Source organism: Epinephelus fuscoguttatus, linkage group LG18, assembly GCF_011397635.1.
Source record: "Epinephelus fuscoguttatus linkage group LG18, E.fuscoguttatus.final_Chr_v1".
NCBI classification, from domain to species: domain Eukaryota; kingdom Metazoa; phylum Chordata; class Actinopteri; order Perciformes; family Serranidae; genus Epinephelus; species Epinephelus fuscoguttatus.
In genome coordinates this window covers 34097141-34119059 of record NC_064769.1, presented here as the reverse complement: position 1 = coordinate 34119059, position 21919 = coordinate 34097141, and the positions used below count along the sequence as shown (strand labels likewise).

The 21919-nt window shown below is 41.8% G+C and overlaps 1 protein-coding gene across 1 annotated transcript in view; it reads right to left on the bottom strand.

The window, feature by feature from the left end:
* Positions 1 to 2215: 2215 nt before the first annotated feature.
* Positions 2216 to 21919, bottom strand: part of ogdhb (oxoglutarate dehydrogenase b) — a 38174-nt gene continuing 18470 nt past the window's right edge. Inside the window, exons 5-23 of the mRNA XM_049603871.1 lie at positions 19837 to 19952; positions 18028 to 18182; positions 17729 to 17875; positions 17352 to 17442; positions 16756 to 16935; positions 16533 to 16661; positions 16122 to 16301; positions 14311 to 14463; positions 12932 to 13034; positions 12700 to 12828; positions 12465 to 12615; positions 12057 to 12184; positions 9442 to 9620; positions 9189 to 9260; positions 8805 to 8930; positions 8638 to 8710; positions 8368 to 8531; positions 5854 to 6008; positions 2216 to 5770 (exon numbers count right to left, since the gene is read on the bottom strand). Coding sequence (XP_049459828.1) covers positions 5650 to 5770; positions 5854 to 6008; positions 8368 to 8531; positions 8638 to 8710; positions 8805 to 8930; positions 9189 to 9260; positions 9442 to 9620; positions 12057 to 12184; positions 12465 to 12615; positions 12700 to 12828; positions 12932 to 13034; positions 14311 to 14463; positions 16122 to 16301; positions 16533 to 16661; positions 16756 to 16935; positions 17352 to 17442; positions 17729 to 17875; positions 18028 to 18182; positions 19837 to 19952 — 2552 coding nt within the window. The 3' untranslated portion in view covers positions 2216 to 5649. The remainder of the gene's footprint in view (positions 5771 to 5853; positions 6009 to 8367; positions 8532 to 8637; positions 8711 to 8804; positions 8931 to 9188; positions 9261 to 9441; positions 9621 to 12056; positions 12185 to 12464; positions 12616 to 12699; positions 12829 to 12931; positions 13035 to 14310; positions 14464 to 16121; positions 16302 to 16532; positions 16662 to 16755; positions 16936 to 17351; positions 17443 to 17728; positions 17876 to 18027; positions 18183 to 19836; positions 19953 to 21919) is intronic.

Below are 21919 nucleotides of genomic sequence, written 5' to 3'. Positions count from 1 at the left end.
CTGTGTGAGTGACACAAGAGTGCTGCAATACATTTGTCAGACATGTTGCAAAGTGTCATTTCAGAGATGTAGTGATTTAATAAAGGTGCATGAGCTTACTGGCGTGAGTAAAAAGTCCCATCAGAGGGACTTAACAGGCCACAGGTGAACATGAACGAGGCAGGTACAGGTTCCAGGTATCGGACACTGGAAAGCAACAAAGAAAATCTGTGTGTGGGCGGGGCAGGAGGGAGTGGCTGGATGTGGAATGCCAGGTGGTGATGGATGATTCTGTAGTGTGTGGTATGTCAAACATCTGAGTGTTCATGAATCCCCAACCTTTCGCCTACTCGTTTTTATTGTAGGGTGCTGCTCACGCCGCCTGCTACAGTGATGAAACAAGAAGCAACTGAATCAGACTGGAGTGCAGACAGCCTGGCAGCTCACTGAACGACACCGATGAACTGGTCTCTCAAAGTGGCACGTCTGCTGCATGCCCAGGAAGCACGACAAATCAGTGCAGTCAAATTTCATTAGTGTAACATCATATTGAGCTCACATAGCCTACTGACATCAGGGTGTCTACAGCTCCTTTAAAGTGTTGTAATGTCTGAAATTCAATGTTACAACAATAAGGCCTTAAAGTCATTAAGTAGTCTTAAATTTGAATTTGTGAGGTCTTAACTGCTACAAATAGTTTATCTAATCTCATTTATCCATTTTTTAATTTCTTTAATACAGTCATTTTACTTTTTATAATACTTGCACTTACCTGCAGGCAAAATGTAGATTAATTTAACTCACTGTAATAACCGTATTCCTACATAACACTTACCTCTGCACAAGACCCCACATGTGCTACCTGCCTACAGTGCTTTCTTCAGTAAGTAAAACATGATTTGTCCAAAAATCGGTCCTAAATTTGGTTTAAAGGCGTCTTTAACAGGTCTTAAAAAGCATTAAATCTAACTGCCTGATACTTGTAGACACCCTGGAGACCTGCATGTACAAGTGTGATGCTGAGTCAATGAATTGAATTAAATATTTTACCTTAATCAATATAAACGTATACAGATGTTCTATGGGGCAGCAGCACTGGCTGTCAAACATGATGTACTGTAACAGTGTCATGGAGACAAAGGTTCGCAAAGGTTTGATACACGTACATATATCAACTCAAAAGAACCAACACTTCAAAAATAATTGGCCCGCCCATCACTGATGACAGGTAACTGGGACAAATGGAGAAGTCAGAGGGCCTCTGGTGGACAGGTAGAGAGTGGCCGAATGGCACAGAAGTAGAAACACACCAGTATAGAAATAGTATATACATTTTTTTACTCAAGTAAATTGCTAAACTATCTGCATTGACATACACTTAAAATATGCAGACGACCCCCTCCCCTCTTTTAAACACTGGGTCAGAGATACATTACAATTTTTGAACGTAGAAAAGGTAAGGTTTGCTTTACGAGGACCTGAGGACAGCTATAATAGTGTATAATAGTGTGCACACACACACACACACACACACACACACACTTTGTCGATTACTGTTGTTTCCTTTCTTTTTTGTAATGGGGGCACATTATTATTTTATACTGGGTTTTATCTGACTGGTTGCTCCCAGGGGGTGAAAACAAAGAAAAAAAATTCCTGTATTTTTGTATACATGTTTTCTGCAATGTGGAAACAAATAAGTAACGTGGAAAAAAAAAATAAATGTAAGAAGTGCTCATGCAGAATGGCCCATTTCAGAGTAATGTATGTTGTAATTTGGATTCTGTGTATTTTAGAGTGATTATAAAGCATTAAAATACTTCACAAAGATCAATGTCAGCAATGTCTAAACAAAAGCATCATCCAAAATACGTTCAGCCAAATAAAATGCAAGTATAATACATCTTCCAGGCCTGGAAAAGGCATGAAATCAGTAAAAATCATTGCAAGTTTGGGAAAAATCTTGGAATTTTGTTGTGTGTAATGAAACTGTTACGGTAAAACAGCACATTTATTTTCTGAAGCTGTCGACATATCGTAGCTCTAATATGTGTCAGTGTGTGATGACCAGTTCGAATCTGATATGTTCGAAAACGCCAGGCATGTGGGGCAAGACTTTTTTCAAATTATGGGTCCTTGAAAAGTCTAAAACTTTGTCTCTGAGAACGTGTGTGAACCCTGAGGACAGCACAGTGTGACAGACAGGATATGCAACATGTTTCAGTGCCTTCAACAGACAACGACAGCCGCGTTCACCAGGAACTATAATCTTTATTTATCGAAAACAATAAAACATAAAACACTTTATGAAAATAAATACATCCTTCAAATCTGAGGAGCTGAGGAATCTCATCATGTCTTTACACAAGTCTCTCTCTTTGCATTGGCATGATTTCTGTACTGAAATATAATTTCAAGTCATCTGTTAGATTTGGCACAAACAAAGACGTAAACATACAGTGACGAGGCCGAGGCCGGACGGTGAGTCAACCAGGGAGGAAATAATAAATAGAGAAAACAAAGCTGAGTATATGAGAAAGAAATGAACTGTAAAAGAAGAGGTGTGTTTGTGGTAAATGATGTATGAAGCCTCCCCTCACAGAGTCATTTAAAGTCACAGCTGAACTCAGATAAAAGTGCAGAAATATGTGGAGCCCCTTCGATTTGTTTCTTTACAGACTGAAACAAGATTTTTAACTAAAGGTAAACATTAATGTCTCATTTTGTCACAGTTATCATGTGGGCGCTGACTCAAACATTATAAAAGCTAATCAAAATGGCCCTACTACTGTTCAGCAATCGTTACTTGGCCTAAACATTTCAAATTATCACCAGTCCCAGGTTATGACGCTCATGTGGTCACTATCTCACTTTAGCTGTGAAACACTGCCACATGTTCAAATCCAGTTTAAAGTAGGAATGCACGACAATACTGGCACGTCATCTGTGTCAGTAGATAAAGGCTTTAAAATGAATTCCTGCCACTGTGACAGGCTGATCAGATGACGCTTTAATTATGTGTCTTTAGTGTATCTCAGAGAGAACGTTATCTAAGCCTGTAAGAGTAGAATTGTGCAGTTTAGTTTGAAAATGTTCCATAAATATAAATACTGCATGTTGAACATGTAACCTGAGTTGAAGCAGTTTTCTTATGATTTAAAAGTAGTGTGTTTTATGAGTCTGTCAGTGGGCAGTCACAATGCGAGTAGGGATAATAATGTGTTAACTCCACGACAGGAGAGACTTGATGTTCAGTGGAATTAGGAGAGAAAAAAGTGCATCCAGTATTGTGCATCCCTGGTTAAAGGAAATAGTTTGACATTTTGGGGACATACACTGATTCACTTTCTTGATGAGAGTTAGATGAGACAGTTGAAACCACTGTCATGTCTGTACGCTAAATATGAAGCTGGTTAGCCTAGCTTAGCATAAAGACTGGATACAGCGTGTGCGTGTCTCCACCGCAGGAACCACCCCCGAAGGACAGAGTTCTGGAACTTTTACAGTCCCTGCCTCACAATTGGTACTCACAACGGCCCCGAAAAACTCCTGGGTGGGGCTTGGGGTTTACTTGGTGCTGATTGGATATACTCAAGGCGGGATGTGACGTCAAAAGAAAGCGACAAAATAGCCGGCATTTTTAAAACTCATCAGACAAGGAGTCACATTTTTAAAAGGAGTCGCAAGAAGAAAAGCAAGAAATGGAAGACAAATCGTTGTTTCTTTGCCGCGTCGCCCCGGTCAAAATGGTCGTGCAACGATTACGTCACATCCAGAGCCCGGTAACTTTACAGGAACCTTCCTCCTACTCCGCCCTCTCAGTGGAGACATGGCGGTTGAGAGGGCCGAGCGAGAGGACGTTCCTGTAAAGTTCCTGCCCCCCAAATAGTACCAGGAACTTCTTCAGTGGAAACGGGTCTATATTGGTGGAACCTTTTTGGTTTAAAAAGAACGAGGCCGCCTTCCGCCACAGGAGGGGCTGTTGATGACTTGTGGGAGGAGCTGTTGATGACTTGTGGGAGGAGCTGTTGATGACGCCGCACGTGCGAGCCACTGGCGGTGGATAAACAGGAAACAGCTGATAGCAGGAATTAGCGAGCAGCTAGTAGCAAGAGGGAAACACAAACCTGACAGACACTGTAAAGATGAGCAACTGGGGAGACAAGGAATTGTGCGCCCTCCTTGTCCTCGCAAATGAAGAGGTCATTAACCGTCAGATGACGGGGACGGTGAAGGACGGACCAACTTACGAGAGAATCGCCGAAGAACTGACCAGCCGCGGCTTCCCTCCCACGTCACTGTTTACGTCACACGCTGAGCTACACGTTTTGTTACTTGCTCACGCCCCCCATTGCCCCGAAAAAGGCACATTCTGTATAAACAAAAGTAGGTAGGCGGCATTTTGCTGCACTCCCCGATTTTGTTTTTATACTGCCAATGCTGAAAGAAGACTGATTGGGCTTTCCTGCAAATTTGCACAATTCCTGTTTAAAAAGGGGCTTAAGGTAGAACACAATGTGCAACTTGCTGCTGCTGCTACTGCTGCAAAAAGAACGCTCTGGCTATTACGGTTTTTATTTTAGATTGATTTTAAACAGGATCATGTAAATGACAATCTCCCACAGCCATGACCGCACAACACTCTGACGTCACTGCATATTTTCACTGTCTTTTGGACCGCTTGTAGCATAACGTAATGTCGTCATCGCACACAAACAATGTGATGGCACAAAAGACGGAAGTCTTAGCTTTCCATTGCAAATAGTTTATAGCTTCTAGTTTTTTTTTTTATTTTTATTTTAAACAGGATTATGAGGGTTAAGATTTTTAAATATGGATTTAAGACATTTTCGTACCAATTGGGGCCTTATTTTTAATTTACTGTAATAAATTTAATGCCTTTTTTTTTTTTTTTTAACAAAAGTCAAAGCGCCCAGCCAAGAAAAAGTGCAGCAAATAAACCCGTTTAAAAACATGAATTGTCATTTCAACAATTTGATTCTTGTATGGATAAACAAATAAGATATAACGTGTGAATTAGTGAGTGCTAGAGGTGCTCTTAAACAGATTGTGTCACCTTTGGACTTCCAGTCTTTATGCTAAGCTAAGCTAACTGACTGGTAAGAGACGAGTACAGTCTCCTCTAGCGCTCTCCAAGAAGGTGAATGAACTTATTTCCCAAAATGTCAAACTATCCCGTAAAAAATGTCCATCATTGCTTTCTACATTTCCTCTGGCTGCCCGACCTAACTCTTTATTATTGCACACAGTGTAATGGTTGATTCTGGATTTGCGGAGCAGGTTGACATGATTGTGTAAAAATAAGAGCAAATGAAAAAAGAAGATAAAACTCTTTGTCTTACAAATTAATGTTGTATAAATTCATACATTCAATGCTGTTGTTTTAACCTGCATTATATTCTGTAGTGGTGTCCATCACTGTGAACACGAGGTCGTCATGGTAACAGTGTTAGAAGTCATTGTGCGTTTAGTTTAGAGATTCCACCTGATATCAGGTCTGATATGTAAATATACTGAGGAAGAACACACATCAATGCAAAGCCAGTCTCATGGGGGGGAACCTGCGCTGAAGACCTGAAGCTTGACGGCAGGGTGAATCAAATGTGTGGGAGCGTGGAGGGAGGGAGGGAGGGAGGTGTAAACCAGCTGTTACACTTTTCCTGAGAAAGCTTCCAGGTCGAACGCTGTGTCCAGTAAACGCTGCAGCTCCATGAGGTGAGTCTGCTTGTTTCCAGTAGCTGGAGCTGCTGCAGGGTCACGACCAGCGTACCTGCAAACACACACACACACACATGTGAGCGTGCGTACGTTCACAGCAGAGATACTTACTGATATCTGGCAAGGTGAACTCACCAGACGGGCTGGGTGCGTTTGATGGTAGTGCGGATACGGGGCTTGACGTAGTTGTAGTAGCCCTGGTTCTTGTGCTCCTCCTGACACCACATCAGATCAGCATTTGGATAACGATCAGTCTCTGCTTTCACCAGGTCAAACGGGAAGGGTGAGAGCTGAGAGGAGAGGAAAAATCTGATGTTAAGAGTACTTAGAATGTATGGCATAATCATGCTTACAGTTGAGACACACATCAGTTAGCGTTAGCTGTTTTTAAGCCTGTATTTTTTATGTTTGGCAAATTGTCTACATTAGAAGTATGCTGAATTAGACAGAAGCAGTTCCTGTTTGCAGTGTCCAGATGTACAGGACGTACAGACAACTATCACTGGATTACTTTGATACTGAAGAAGACATAAAAACATTTTCATTTTCAGGCAGGTTCTGCAGTTGTAAGGAGCGCCTATCTTCTGATTTCTAAGCAGATTTATGGACGTTTAAAACATGTCTTTCATGTCTGTGTGTTCTGATTTGACTGAGTTATGACTGAGCACGTGCCTCACACCTCTCCCTCCCTTACACCTTTTCCTAACATACAGCGAGCAAGCAAACTCTGGTGGATGGAGAACAAAAATTGTCCAGATATACTATCAGCAATAACAACATTTAGGGAGCCTGTTAAACTCTGACTGAGCCTGGACAATGGCCTGCTATTGCCCTGATAATAGGCTGAACCAGGTGAGCATTTTTTGCAAACAAGCAACATGTCATTTAGCCCATTACCTGACACATGGAGCAGGCTAGGACATCTTCATAAACTGAAGTAATCTGATGTTTGCTTGCTCTCTTGTCTGCAATGCATCCAAGTTAGGAATTCCCTGTAATAGGGTTTTCACACCAAAAGCGAAGATTATGCAAGATGTGATTTTGTGCCAGGTGACGTGAATAATGGACAGTTACAAACAAAAATTTCAACTTGCTCTGGGAATTTTATGAGGCACCTTGTCGAATAAGTCTATTAGCGTTGAGATCTGGTTAAGATTCTCCCGACATTCGCACCTCCAGTTCATCCAAAACTCTGCTGTCAGACTAGAAAACATGATCTGGCGTCCCTACACTGGTCCCCTGTTGCTTTTAAAATTGATTTTAAGATCGTATTGATTACTTACAAAACCCTGAGAGGCCTTGCTCCAAGTTACAATATTTCTTTGATTGCCCTATGTTCCTTCTTGCACCCTGAGATCCTCAGATGCATCTTTTTTTGTTGTTTCGAGGTCTAGATTAATACACAAGGGTGACAAAGCCTTTGCAGTCGGAGCTCCACGACTTTGGTATGACCTGTCTGAGGAGTTCAGGGTTGCAAACTCAGTCTCGGTTTTAAATCAATTCTGAAAACCTACTTTTTTAAAATTGTTAAAAACTGTGTTTTGAAAGGTGCTGTATAAATAAATGTTACTGTTATTTTTATTATTATTATCATTATCATCAGAGAGTCAGAAATGGAGAGCAAATCATTGCTGTCTGTGGGCAGCAGACTCTCTCAGTGCTGTACAGAGACAGAACAAACAAGGGGAGGATTTAGGAACACATGCTAACTTCTGAAAATACGTATTTGTGACTTGTGTCATTTAAGTAGGTCTGTCATTGTTGAAAATAAACAACAGAAGGAGTGAAGTGGTTTTGTGCTGCTGTGGACGGTATGAAAAGTAAGTAAGAGTTTTGCTGTCTTTGTTCATGCTGGTTCTGAGCCCAGAGCCTCTGTGTTCACATCACTTGATTTCAGCTATCTGTTGTACTTCACTACGAACCAAATTAGCCGTTAGCTGCCTTCCCCAGTTAGTTATACAAATGTTAGCTAAGGTTAGGGGTAGTTAAGGGTGAATATTCGCCAGTTGTGAAACACCTTGTCCTAACTGGATGCTAACAAGAAAACATGAGATTGTTCCAGTCCTTCCTGAAGAAGATATCTACCTCATCATGTTGCTCGCTTGAAAAAACACTCACTCACTCTTGCTCCATTTTTACGAAACTTTGAGTACTTCTAATCTTTTTTTTTTTTTTTTAGCAACAGTGAGCCGTTTTCTAATTTGCTTGCTTTGCTTGCTCTAACACAATATTATAGTTTCAGCAACAGAAAATACCATGGGGATCTGACCATTTGTTTCTAATCAAAGTGTCAGGAGCAGAGAAAATTTGACTTGATAATGGCATTATCAGAAATGTCAAAGGGTGCCCAAAATCTTTATGAATCATCCCCTGGGGATGAAATACCTCCACCAAATTTCAGCGCTAATTTGGCTCATATTTGAGACATGACCTGGACCAAAGTGTGCGACAGCAAACCAACCAGCCAACATTACCCTCCGGGAAAACATGTACTGATCACATTTAAGACAGGCAACGAAAGTAGATGCCATAGAAAGCAGATTAAACTGTTTTATTTGGTTGCAAAAAAACCTCCCTACACCTCCTGTGCATCCAGTTCTTGTCTCCACTGCAGTTTTACTCTCAACAGCTCCTCCACTCTGACATTACCTGTTCGATGCGAACAATAGCGACAGCATCATCCATGCCTCTGTTTTGGCGCTCTCGGGCCAGTTCATAGTAGATCTTTCCCGTGCAGAAAATGACTCTCTTGACTTTTTCTGGGCTGGCAGCTGCAGGCCCGTTGTCTGGGATGATACGCTTGAAGTGTGTGGCTGCAGGACAACACAGGCACAGACTCTCAGTAACACAAAGAGAGACTACAATATAGATCAGAGGAGTGGAAGTTTACATCCTGTACTTCTTTCTGTCAGTACTCACCTGGCAGCATGTCGTTAAAGCTGGACTTGGCCTCAGGGTGGCGCAGCAGAGACTTGGGAGTAAACACTATCAGCTGAGGAGATAAAAAGAGAGCACAGAACATGCTCAGTGACCTTGAACCACGTTATTTTGTACTTTGAGTCACGGTTTCACGGTGTGCCACTTACAGGCTTCCTGAAGGGCTGCAGGATCTGTCTACGGAGGACGTGGAAGTAGTTTGCAGGAGTGGAGCAGTTGACAACGATCCAGTTACAGTCGTTCAGCTGACGCACTGCAAAGTCCTCTGTCAGTTCCTAAAAACAAAAAAATAAGTAGGGATAAAAATCAGAGGCAAGTAAGAATACTCAGAACAGGATCTCTTCTGTTTGGGAGATAAGCATGCTGTAAATTTTGGAGCAGTGCAGTATGTAAACAGGAGGGGTCACGTTGGTATGGATTCAATTAGAGTTTTAGAGTTCTGGATTGAGTCTCAATCTGATGAATATGAGCAAAGTCGGAAATTATAAGGAGTGACAGGTGCAAAAAATGTGATGTTTCTGAAACAAACTCACAGGAAAGACATCGCGGTCATCATTGCACATTTGTAGAAACCTTTCAGGCCGGGCAGACGAGTGCTCTGGACCCTGAGAGAAAGAGATAACATGGAAACCCAATCAGGAAGTTATATATTTTTAACACAGCTCCAGTGAAAATGTAGATCAGCCCTGATCACAAGGTGACATTGCAGCATCATGAGACAGAAATAATCCAGCCTGAGACACAGCTAAATGCAGAATGTGGCACATCAAGTTTCTCTGCTCCTACCATTCCCTCCATGCCGTGAGGAAGCAGCAGCACGATGCCGTTCTGTCTGACCCACTTGGCCTGACCCGAGCTGATGAACTGGTCGATGATACACTGAGCCGTGTTGTGGAAGTCTCCGAACTGGGCCTCCCACAGCACCAGCGCGTTGGGACTGGCCATGGCGAAGCCTAATTCAAAACCTGCACAGAAAAAAGAGCAGGTTCACTGATGAACAAATCAATCTTCAATGAGTCTGGAAGTGACAAACTCAAAGATAACAAGATATCAGTCTTGGTTGTGGCAACACCTGTAGTTACTGTAATACTGTCTTTATAATGAGGATTGTGGAGTTGAAGTAACCATCAATCACAGCTACAAGATATTTAAAACTACTGACAATTTCTGGGGGATCTTTGTACAGGGATTCTGTTTACTGTATAGCATGTAGCATGTATGTAGCGCGCAACAGGAGATTGTGTCAGAAGCATTTTCACTTACTGAAAATACTCTGTTTGGTTTAGGTGAGGGATGGCACCTGTGTAGAGCGTGCAGGAGGCAGGACATGACGCAGATAACACTATGGTGACATAGCCAGTTCTTAATTTGGTAAGGCATAAGTCTCTTGCTATTCCTTGAATTTGTCTGACCATTTTGACTTCGGCCCTTACAGAGAGAAGTTCCCAAATCTCGTCATCTCATATTTTCATTGATGTCTTTGTATAAATGAAGCTCGGCCTACTGTAAGTTCAGTCAGGAAGCCTTTCTTTGTGCTCATCCATTCACAATTAGGGATGCACCAAAATTAAAATTTGTGGCCGAAGCTGAAGCTGAATAACATTAAACGCTTGGCCGAATACTGAGTACCGAATATCGTTGTTTAGTTTTCATTAGTTTTTGCAGATGAACCCCCTCCAGATTAGTGTTGTCACGGTACCAAAATTGGATCCCACTGTACGATACAAGTGAAAATATCATGGTTCTGAGTAGTATCACGATACCACAACGAAAATGAGGCAGATGTGCCTTTTGTCATTTATAAAAAGATAAATCACTTTTCTATAATACATCAATGATATTTCAATGGAATAAATTACTTATTGACTTATTCATACTTCAAAAACAGCATCAATGAGTGATTAACATAGGGGGGATCGAAATAAAATAAATAAATAAAATAAAAATCAACCAGCCACCCTCCTCCCCTGACAAGTAAAGAACAGTCCCTTCATAAGTAAGGAACAGTCCCTAAAGTGCGGTGAGGTCTGTGGGCCGTGAATGGCTCGTTTCTCCTCTGACACATCACATGCCTGTGTTCGGCTGGCTCGGCTGTTCAGGTACTTCTGGGCAGTCATGACGCCAAGAAGAGGATATTATTGGAGCTGAATGATCCGTAGCTGGTAAGCCGATGGCCGCCGTATTTGACAAGAATACATTACTGTCTGTGTCTGTGACCCCCGTTCAACCCACAATCGGTGGGATTCACCTTTAGTTTCTGCTGCTGGTTGAAATCTGTAGGCTGCTCGCACAGTGTGCTGAATGATTAAAGCCTATTTTGCTCGCTCAAAACTATTTTTAGTCGCAAATGCGAGTGCAGTGACGGACGGATCGCCACACTGCTGACATTTTACTCCGCCCGTCACGACACGCTGTTTGATTGCGTTATCAAAACACGCCGCTATTATTCGGCCTTGCTTTTAACTTATTCCACCGAATACCGAATGTGTGTTTTTTTGCAATATTCGGCCGAATATATTCGGTTACCGAATATTTGGTGCATCCCTATTCACAATTCTCTCCATCCCACTCCCACTGCTTTTCTAGTTATCCAATCAAACTTCGCCACGATCTTAGTGGATAGAGCAGGCGCCCCACGTACAAGGCTGTTGCCGCAGCGGCTCAGGTTCGACTCCAGCCTGTGGCCCTTTGCTGCATGTCACTCCCTCTCTCTCTCTCCCCCTTTCACACTTGTCTGTCCTATCAATTAAAGACTAAAATGCCCCAAAAAATATCTTTAAAAAAAAAAAAAACAAATCGCCACGATCTTTATCAGCCAATCAGCCATCATATCAAGAGTCCAGGACAAGCTCAGCAAAGGCTCATTCCTCTACTCATCCAGATCATTTCACCTTCTCCACGATCCTCTCATCTCAAGTTCACCACCTCTACCACCATCATTGTCTAGACCCAGTTCCCTATTCGACTATGGATTCATCACCCTCCTTAAATCATACCATCTCTACGGGATCTAATGACCAAAGACTTTCTTCATTTTTCATTCTTATGTGCACCTTAATAAATATTCTTTTACTATAAAAAACGAGTCTCTCCTGATTAAAATTACTGTTTTTCTTCACCTTCAGATGTTTATTTTCTTCTGCTTTCATGCACATCGCATGACAGAAACATCATCAACACACTCACTCACTTGCTGAGAATTCTCTGGACAGTTACCTGCTCTATCCACATATAGGCTCAATTGGACATAACACTGATTTTGTGCTGGAGAGCGGGCAAGGTAAAGTCTGTTTAATGTCCGATCCAACTTAACTAAGTGTTCTCTCATACAGCTCCCTCGGGTAATGCCTAGACATTTTTAGGTTGGCATAGCCTGTGTGAAAGAGGCCGATGTTACTCACCCAGCACTCCATACTCGGACAGAGAGCTGTTGCAGACAGTGTAAGGAGCTTGATCAGGGGAGATGTAGTTCATTGGGATGCAGATCCTCTTATCAACGTTCTGGTCGTGAAGAACATGGTGTCGATGGCTGTGAGGCAGAAACAAAAAGGATAAGTTGAGCAAAAATTGTAAAAACAAAAACAGCATTAATCCTTGTCTGTTTCCTGACAGTGACGACCCTATTTCATCCAGTATTTTTCACCATTGTCTTTCTGTAATCGACTGGTGTAAATCATGCTTTAAAACTGAATGTACAGTAGATAGGGGGGTTTCTCTGAAGCCATAAAGATCCTCATGAGGAAGAAATCACATCTGCACAAACCTTTGGACACACCTCCAAAACACACAGAGAGAACCAGAACCTGTACCTGAACGTGCCCCTCTCCACATCCTGTCCACTGAGGCGTACGTGGATCCCCTCTTTGAGCAGAGAGCCAAAGGCCATATACTCCCCAAGAGCCCAGTCACACACTCGCTGGTTCACCATGTTAGCACGGCCCTTTAGGATGCGACTCAAACCTGAAACAGCGTCAAAACACAGATTTAAAAAGAGACTGGCAACACTGTCAGACATTGAAACAAGATGAGGAGAGCAGACAGTACCTCCATGTATCGTGAAGTCTTCCTCTGGCACAGAGGAAGCAATGTTTCCAATATGGATGAGCTCTTCTTCAGTGATGCCAGTGGCAGGGCAGTTCATAGTTTTGGGCTGTCCCTCCAGTGTGAAAAACTCTACAGACATACCAACACAAAGATTTCACAGGTCAATGCACGCAAAAAACACAAACTGTGATGAATATACAATAAAAATTAATAAAAATATAAGAATTCTCACCGGGCCATGGTGAGTCCAGCCAGTGTTTGATGTGAAGGATCTTCTCATCTTTGGAACGAGCATAAGCGTCTTCACAGATTTTGTCGTACCTCGCTATTTCCTCCTGAAAGAGATGGAAAACTTATGCGAATATCTGTCTTATGTACAGTAGCTCATTGCTTAGTCACAAGCCTGTATAGGTTGCAGAACATATTCACCTCCTGACAGTGAAAGGTTGTGACAGCCTTTGAGATGTGGCCACATTTCAGGTGTTTGCTTACTACGTGAAACCTCAGTCATTTCTCCAACAGGCCCTGTTTACATCTGGTATTAACATTCATCTTGGGTGGTCTGATTTCAAATAGAAAGCTCTAAGCCTGTCTGTTGATACCTGGCATTACAATCGTGTCCTCATACGTCTTAAGTGACCACTTGTGATCAGATCTCACTTCCCCACTTCTCACAAATAAACACATACACCACAGATCTAGACGTCTGCTGACAAAAATCCTTCATTCGGGTAAAACACAGTTATAAATGACTAAGCTCTAAAAACTGTAACGTAAAATTTTGGCTTAAAACTTGACATAAAGTCAGTTTGTAACAGCTTCCTGCAAACAACTACAGCACTGACACATGCAGAAAGAGGATATGAAGCCACTGACAGGCGACAGTGACCACATGATCCTTGACTAAAATGATAGCTTTCTCTGGGTTTGAACTTTGTTGGAAATATTTGGGATTATGTAAGTCTTGGTTTGGTCATTTTAAGACATTTTAAAGCAAAAAAGTTGCATATTATACTTTTAATACCAGGTGTAAGCAGGGTTAATCGCTTTGAAATGTCTTCAGCGTACAGTAATTAATTCACTTTTCTTTTAAGTGTGTAGCACTTCACACAAATTACAAATAGATGTGCAGAAATGTACGGACTACATTTTTGTGCCTGTAAGTCATCAGTTATTGTCTTGTTCCTGCTGATAGCACAAAAGAGCCTGAAGAACTGAGCAGACTGAAAAATTAGCAGTTTTTGCCCTTTGCACCTCTCTCTCTCAAAAACACTTTTGTTTGCGTCAGACTATTCTATTACTATTTCATTCAGACTGTAGAGATGCTCCATTATGTCTCCTCTCGCTGACAATGAAACCTCATCTTGCAATTTCAATAAAGCCTTATTCCTTCAGTATAGAGTGCTGCAGCTGTGTAGAAACAGCCCCTTGAGATTTAGAATAGTCCCAAAGTAAATGTGACACAGAGGCTGTTTTGAGAATTTAACTGTTAAAAAGTATCACACTGTGCACGACCACGACAGCAGAGGACAACCACCTTGTCTGCTCCAAAGCCTTGTACATGTTTGCATGTCTGATAAGCAGTATCTGCAGCAGTGCAGGTTGCTTTACCTCATACGCCTGTGCCGTGATGACTCCCTCAGCGATGACTTTCTCAGCAAACTTCTGCAGGACGCCTTTCTGCTTCTTGATCTGCTTGTACATCAGCGGCTGGGTGAACATCGGCTCGTCCATCTCATTGTGGCCGTTACGTCTGTAACAGACCTGGATGTGAGGAAGCAAAGGTTTAGACATGCTTTTCTTATGACAAATTTCTCTTGTTCAAACAACCAAGTGTCCATTTTGATTGATTATCATGCAAAACATTAGTGTGTTACTCTGAATTTCAGTTTTGATCTGCACTTGGCAAATTATCACAAGTTCAAGGTTTCCATAGTCTCAAATTTGTCTCTTGTCAAATCTCTTGTCTGTCTGTTAACGCCACTTTTAGCCTGTTGAGCCCAATAACACAGGCACTGGAAGGAAGAGCACAAAGGAATAGGCCATTATACTCCATCAGAGCTGCCCTTCAGATGATGTAAGGACATATGCCTGGTCTTTTACCACCTGGAAATTGCAAGGTTGGGCACTGGGTGCTACTGTTGTGCCCACTCTGTACCAGCTTTTAATGACACAGTGACAGGGTGCACATGACATTGTCAAGCGACCATAACCAGCACCATAGCATAGCCTACTTGTCCAAAACCCTGAGTTCAGAGCTGATCAACTTCGAGGTGCCACCCCTTGTGAAGCTTTGGTGACTCCCTAATGGACCCCTAGGTTGGGAACTAGTGTCTTTGGGCACAGCTGTCACGCCCCTATAAAAAGGCGCTTGGGAACGCTTGCACCCCACGATGGTGATGCTCTCACTTTTGGGCGCACCTTTAGCATGTCTACCTTGACATCTAATTTGAAGGCACAAAAAACGCGGCATGTGAACGGCCCCTAACACCAAACACATTCCCCCGATTTACTGAAGTCAGATATGGGGGTGTTGTGTCCAACAATTTCTTTAACTTCCTGACACCAACAATCCGACATTTACATCCACCTCACACTGTGATGGTCCAGATGTGTTGAGATTAGGGCCCCCAGGGCTTGAACTTCTCTCTCATCTTATTCCTGACACAGCTATTAATTTCTGTCACTTTTCATGTGAACAACGAAGTGCGACAATATGAATGCCTCTCTGAAAATGTGTGCCATTATTTTCCTATATTTAAACAATATTGCGTCCTCCTCTCTACATGTTGACCTGCATTTCACCTTGCCTTTGAATGTGTCCAGTGGGATCAGATATAAACACTTTTGCCTTTCAATGTGCTTGTACAACATGTTGCACAAAGTCCCTAAAAACGCAGATAATAAGAGTAGCCAAATGGGGCTGTACATCCATTGAGTCAGACTGGGTTTCCCACATTAGCCCTGTCTTACAGTGATATTTTAAGCTGTTAAAAAGGCAGGTCTTTCCTGCTTTTTATTTATAACTTGTTTACTTTCTCTGCTATAAACCTTCCCTGTCTCTCTGAACCGACAGGTTCTGAAACAGACAGGTTTGAGCATGCAGGTGACATATCTAAATCAAATTCAGATTCAAAACACTATTTGCCTCTGGGAGTGTGATTTGCATTGACACTCCTACTGTATTGACAAACCTTCTTCACAGCCAGTTGTTTAACTTCCTAGACCTGTCAGGCCTCTCTTTAATGTATAAGAAGCTGTAGCTCATGCAATAAATGCCAGTAGGTAATTAAAATGTCTTGATATGCTATGACTTCATTCTGCCTTGGATCCTCCTCAAAAATCCCCTAACCATCATTTCAGCAGAGGAAACCCCCTGCATATAATGAAAGAGCCATAAATAACACCTCCTATAAACTTACCAAGTCTACGACTACATCTTTATGGAAGGTGTTCCTCCACTCAGCTGCTACTTTACACACATACATCACAGCCTCTGGGTCGTCTGCATTGACGTGGAAGATAGGAGCGTTGACCACTCGTGCGACATCTGTGGGATAAGGAGATGAACGTGCCATCCTGGGATCTGTGGTGAAACCGATCTGTGTGGATGAGAGAGTTAATTACTACATACAGCTGTTATCATACTGTGCTCATTCTAATCAGTGAGGCTGAATCTCAAATCAGCAAGATCTACTGTCTTTCAATGTCATTTCAGGCTGTGTATTCAAAAGTCGTCAGCACCTTGAGAAAACAACATTTAATGTAGCTAAACTGGTTTTATTTTTTAATCTAATCTTTTTTAACCATGCTAGCCCGTAATCAGAGCCTACCTGGTTGTTGACCACCACGTGTATTGTGCCGTGTGTGGTGTAGGACGGCAGGTCAGACAGGTGGAACGTCTCGTACACGATACCCTGGCCTGCAAATGCAGCATCACCGTGAAGCAGAATAGACATCACCTGTGAAATCATCCATCAGGTTACAAACATGCTGCAAACACAAGCAAATGTGTTTTTGTTTCATTTCAATATGTTTATATGAAGCTCAGTGTACCCTCTTGCCCTCTGTGTCTCCACAGTAGAACTGCACAGCTTTGGTTTTTCCCTGCACCACTGGGTCCACCGCTTCCAGGTGGGACGGGTTTGCCATAAGTGACATTGTGATTTCCCGGTCGCTGACCCGGTTCATCCTCTTGTGATACATCCCCAAGTGATATTTCACATCACCAGAACCCTGAGAGCAGAAAATCAAGAGTTAAAGCCAGCATATTTAAACAGACTGTTTGGCAATGATGTTCCGTGACACAGCTACAACTAGACCTAATTCAGTAGTTTATAAAAAGGTTTGGGTTTTGGCTTGTTGCTCGGTCAAAACAAGCAATTTAAGAGACCAGCTTGACATTTTGGAAAATACACTTATTCGGTTACTTGCCAAGAGTTAGATGAGACCAATATGGTAAGTGTACCTCCCAAAATGACAAGAAGGAAACTGTGTGATATGTTATAGTCTTAAACAAATAATCAATCAATCCAAACACAAATCAACAGATTAATTGACAGTAAAATAATTAGTATTTGCAGCTTTACAACCACTGATCACTAATGAAACTAATCAAAGTTTGCTCTGGGCTCAGCAGTTGGTGTTCACACCTCATCAGCTGCTTCTAGTTTAGAGTCGAACTGGCAGAAGATTTGGTCCAGGTCCTTTCGGATCACGTTAGCCAGCACGTTCAGCCTCCCCCTGGAGATGGAGAAAGACAAATCAGGAAGGGACACAAAGCTACACAACTGGCAGCTGGCTGGCCACAACTGGCTCAGATGCAACCTCCAACTGACCCAGCTAGGGATGAGTACTGAGATCTGGTATTTAACAGCCCCAGGGCAAGAGTGAGTCAGAGAACAGCAGCATGATAAGTAGCGTGAGCTAACACACGTACAAAAATATTTAAACATGCATAGTCTGCCAAGCTTTAGACAACAACACCAGTTTGACATCTTATTGTAAGAGATATAATGCCACTGTTTACCTGTGGGGCATCCCCATTATCACGCTCTCCACTCCGCTCTGACTGGACTTGTCGATGATGGTTTTGAGAGCTGGGATGAGCGATTCACAACCCTCCAGACCGAATCGTTTCTCCGAAGACCACTTCCTCTGGAGGAACTCCTCAAACCTGTGAACAGGTGGTGGTGCTGCTGCTTCATATTGTGGCTCAGAACAATACATCCCCCTCCTCAAACTCACAGAAACACCTCAAGCTGCTTTGCATGTTTTTCCAGTTACTGACTGAGGTGTGTTGAGGAATGTGGAGAAACAAATACAGACCTTGTGGATCGGATCATTCTGCCCAGAAGAGTCCTCTTCTCCTCCAGACTGAACTGCATGACTCCTGGTGTCTCAAACTTCTGTCTGATCCACTGGCACTGTTCCACGTCGTTAATGAACATGAACTCTACTCCGATATGTTGACAGTAGGCCATCTGGAAGACAGAGAAGAGGGTTTGAATGGCTGCAAGATATTATTGATTACTTTATAAGCTCTTCATGGCCATAAAGTCTTAAGATCCTCTGGTTCCTCGAGAACTTTCATCTGTCGCAGATTTTCAAATCTTTTGACCTTTGATAACTTTTTATTTTATGGTCCGACCAGATTTATTGCCTCGCTGTTGTACGCCTCTGCGCACCAGTCAAGTTGCACTTACAGTTGACATATATGTCTGTGAAAACATGGATACTTCATCAACAACTTCCCCCCAGCAGCACAGAAGATCTGTACAATCAGCACAGTTTTAAAGTAAACACTCAAGATAGGAATCACCAATTCAATATCTGACCAAATGTCTCCCCCTCTGTTCCTGACTTATGACATTAAATAATGCCAGAAAGTGTTTTTGCAGAACATTATGATGTCACAGTAAAGTTGCCCTTTGACCTTTTGGATTGAAAAGGTCATCACTTCATCATTTTATCCTATTACAGATTTGTATGAAATTTTGTCATGATTAGCGCATGAATTCACCAAATCTAGTCAGTCCACTGTTGAGTCCAGCTGGATGTTTGTGCCAAATTTGAGGAAATTCCCTCAAGGCCTCCTTGAGATACTGCATTCATGAGAATGTGACAAACAGGGTCACAGTGACGTTGACCTATGACCACCAAATTCTCATCTGCTCATCCTTGACTCAAAGTGGATGTTTGTGCCAAATTTGAAGAAACTCCCTCAAGGCCTTCTTGAGATATTGCACTGTAGAGAATGTGACAGACAGGGTCACAGTAACCTTAACCTTTGACCACCAAATTCCAATCAGTTCATCCTTGACTCAAAGTGGACTTTTGAAGAAAAAGAATTTGAAGAGATACCCTCAAGGTACGCTTGAGATTTCACAAGAATGAGCCAGATGCAAGATCACAGTAACCTTGACTGCAGACCACCAACATCAAATCAGTTCATCACCGAGTCCTAGTGAACATTTGTGCCAATTTTGAAGAAAATCCCTCACAGTCTTCTTAAGATATCGTGTTCACCAGAATGTGACAGACAGGGTCACAGTGGCCTTAACATTTGACCACCAAAATCTATTGAGTTCATCATTGAGTACAAATGGACTCTGAAACTTCACCTGAGCCTCCCTCGGCATATGGGTGAGTAGATAATGGGTGAATTTTTATTTTGGTGTGCACTACCCCTTTAAGGTGTTTTGTTCTTATGGTTATATACTAAATCATATTTCATTGTCTCAGTACAATCTAATCTAATCTTGATCTTAGATGGTAACTTAAAATGAAAGACATTTTTATTCTGGTTTTTAATTTGGGGTAATCCCACTTTATCAGACGATTGCTATCGTTACCTCTACCAAGGGGATTATTTTTTCGGTTAGGTTTGCTTGTTTGTCTTCAGGATTATGGAAAAACTACCAGCCTGGTTTTCATGATGGTGGAAGGGTGTAGCATGGGTCAAAGATGAACCCATTTATTTTTGTAGCGTATCTGAATCAGGGGGCGGATACACTTGTAATCCTGTTTTGTGAAGCACTTTGGACTGCATCTCTGCATGAAAGGTGCTATAAATAGTTATTATCATGATTCTAGATTTTTATTTTTACACGAATGACCCAGTTTAAAGTATTTTACCTCCAGGCGTCGTATAATCTCTCTGAGAGGCAACGAGCTCTCGTTGCCGCCGATGAAGGTGGTGGTGGGAAGCCGGAACACCTTGTCCAGGTCTGATTCAACCAGACCGTAAACACCTGTGTGAACACATGACAGGAGGAGTAATGAGCACAGGCATGCAAACCAGGTCAAAGTGGAGAGGGGCAATGGGGGAAATAGCAGGAAACAGAAAAAGTCCATGTGAGTGACGTATAGCTGAGAAACAGATGAGAGGAGGGAAAAAAGAGGGGACGGGAAACACCACTGAATTTAAGATTTCCTGGAATTTGTGATCCGTGTTTCTTTATTTTCATCTTCGCTATTTTAACTCCCTGAGCAGCTGTCTAATCTGCCAGATTACATTTAATCAGAAATGCTGCAGACAGACTCCTGACAGAAATATTACAGCCTCTTTGAGCTTTAATCTACCCTCATTTTAATGATAAGCCTTAGAGGAACAAGAGCTGCAACTAGCAATAATTTTCATTGTCCTACTACTGATTAAATGTTTAGTTCAAAAAAATAAATAAAATTGCGAAATGCTCATCAAAATCTCACAGTGACTCTCACCAATGGCCCAACGACTGATGGCTGACTGTTGGCTTGGTGTGTCAGGGCCTTTAGGCAACCCTTAGTGGAGGTCTGGACCCCCAGGTTGGGCACCAGTGCTCTAAGTTGCTGTAACAGTGAAATTTCTTGCCTGGATTGGTAAATTACTCTATCTATCTACTGTATGTATCTAAAAATGACAAAGAAAAACAATAAATCCACACATTTCAGAAGCTGGAACCATTAAATATTTTGCATATATATAATATTTTTCGCTTACCAAGTTAATTGCAGATTAATGTTCTTCTGATTGATGATATTAGCTGTTGCAAAGAACACGATTGTACAAAGATCAGTTTATTCATCTTTTGATTTTCATGTGTGAAGCAGTGGGATCTGACTTCCTGAACTGCGCTGGAGTTACTGAGCTACATGAGACCAGATGGAGCGGGGAGTACATTTTGGACTGATTATTAGATTATTAAAAGAGTTTTACTGCTCCTCATTACGGGTAAAATGACCTTTGTGTATAAAATCGGTCAATTAATTATATCCTGTAATCCCTTATGAGGCGAAACTCTCTTGTGGTTACTACAGAATCAAAACTGAACTGAATACACTCTTAAAATGGTTGAGCTTTCCTCACCAGGACCCCGAGGCTGTGAACTAACCTAAACAAGATCAGGCAAGTCCTGTGTCCTCCTTTAAATCTGCCTCCTGGTCATAACCTGAAACTGTGGTCTTTGTTTTGTGCTCTACTTTAATTGTTTGCACATCCGTCCTTTTTATATTCCTTTGTCTGTGTAATGCACTGCTAACTTTCCATTTAACTCACAGAACACTTTATTACCGCTTCAATAAGCATCCAATGAATACAAATTTTTTAATTATTTAACCATTTCTGAATTTGGCAAAGTTTTATTTTACAGGTCTATAATTTCCCTCATAATTTTCTTGGACGTTTTGCTGGAATGAACAAAGTTATTTGGTATTAATTCCACAGAAAATACACACAAGGTTTTTGAAGTTTAGTTTTGCTGACTTTGTTCAATCAGTAGTTGTTGATTTTCTGAGAAATTTTCCTAAACAAACTGCTCCACTGACCCAAGTAAATATTTTTTTTTTTTTAAAGATTTTTTTGGGGCTTTTTAGCCTTTAATGGATAGGACAGACAAGCGTGAAGGGGGAAGAGAGAGAGGGAGTGACATGCAGTAAAGGGCCACAGGCTGGAGTCAAACCCGGGCCGCTGCAGCAACAGCCTTGTACATGGGGCGCCTGCTCTGCCACTAAGCCACCAGCGCCCCAACTTTGTTCTCCTTATAGGCTGAATTATATTCTTGTTTGTAGACAACTGTCATGTTTTTTGCATGTTGTGCTGATCTGCTATGTAGTGATTAAAAATCTTGCAGATTATGCCAGAAATAAACTGAAATAAATCAATGAAAATTCTACAATTTCTATTCTCTCAATTAATTGATATATTGATTAACCGAGTAGTCTATAAAATGTCAGAAAA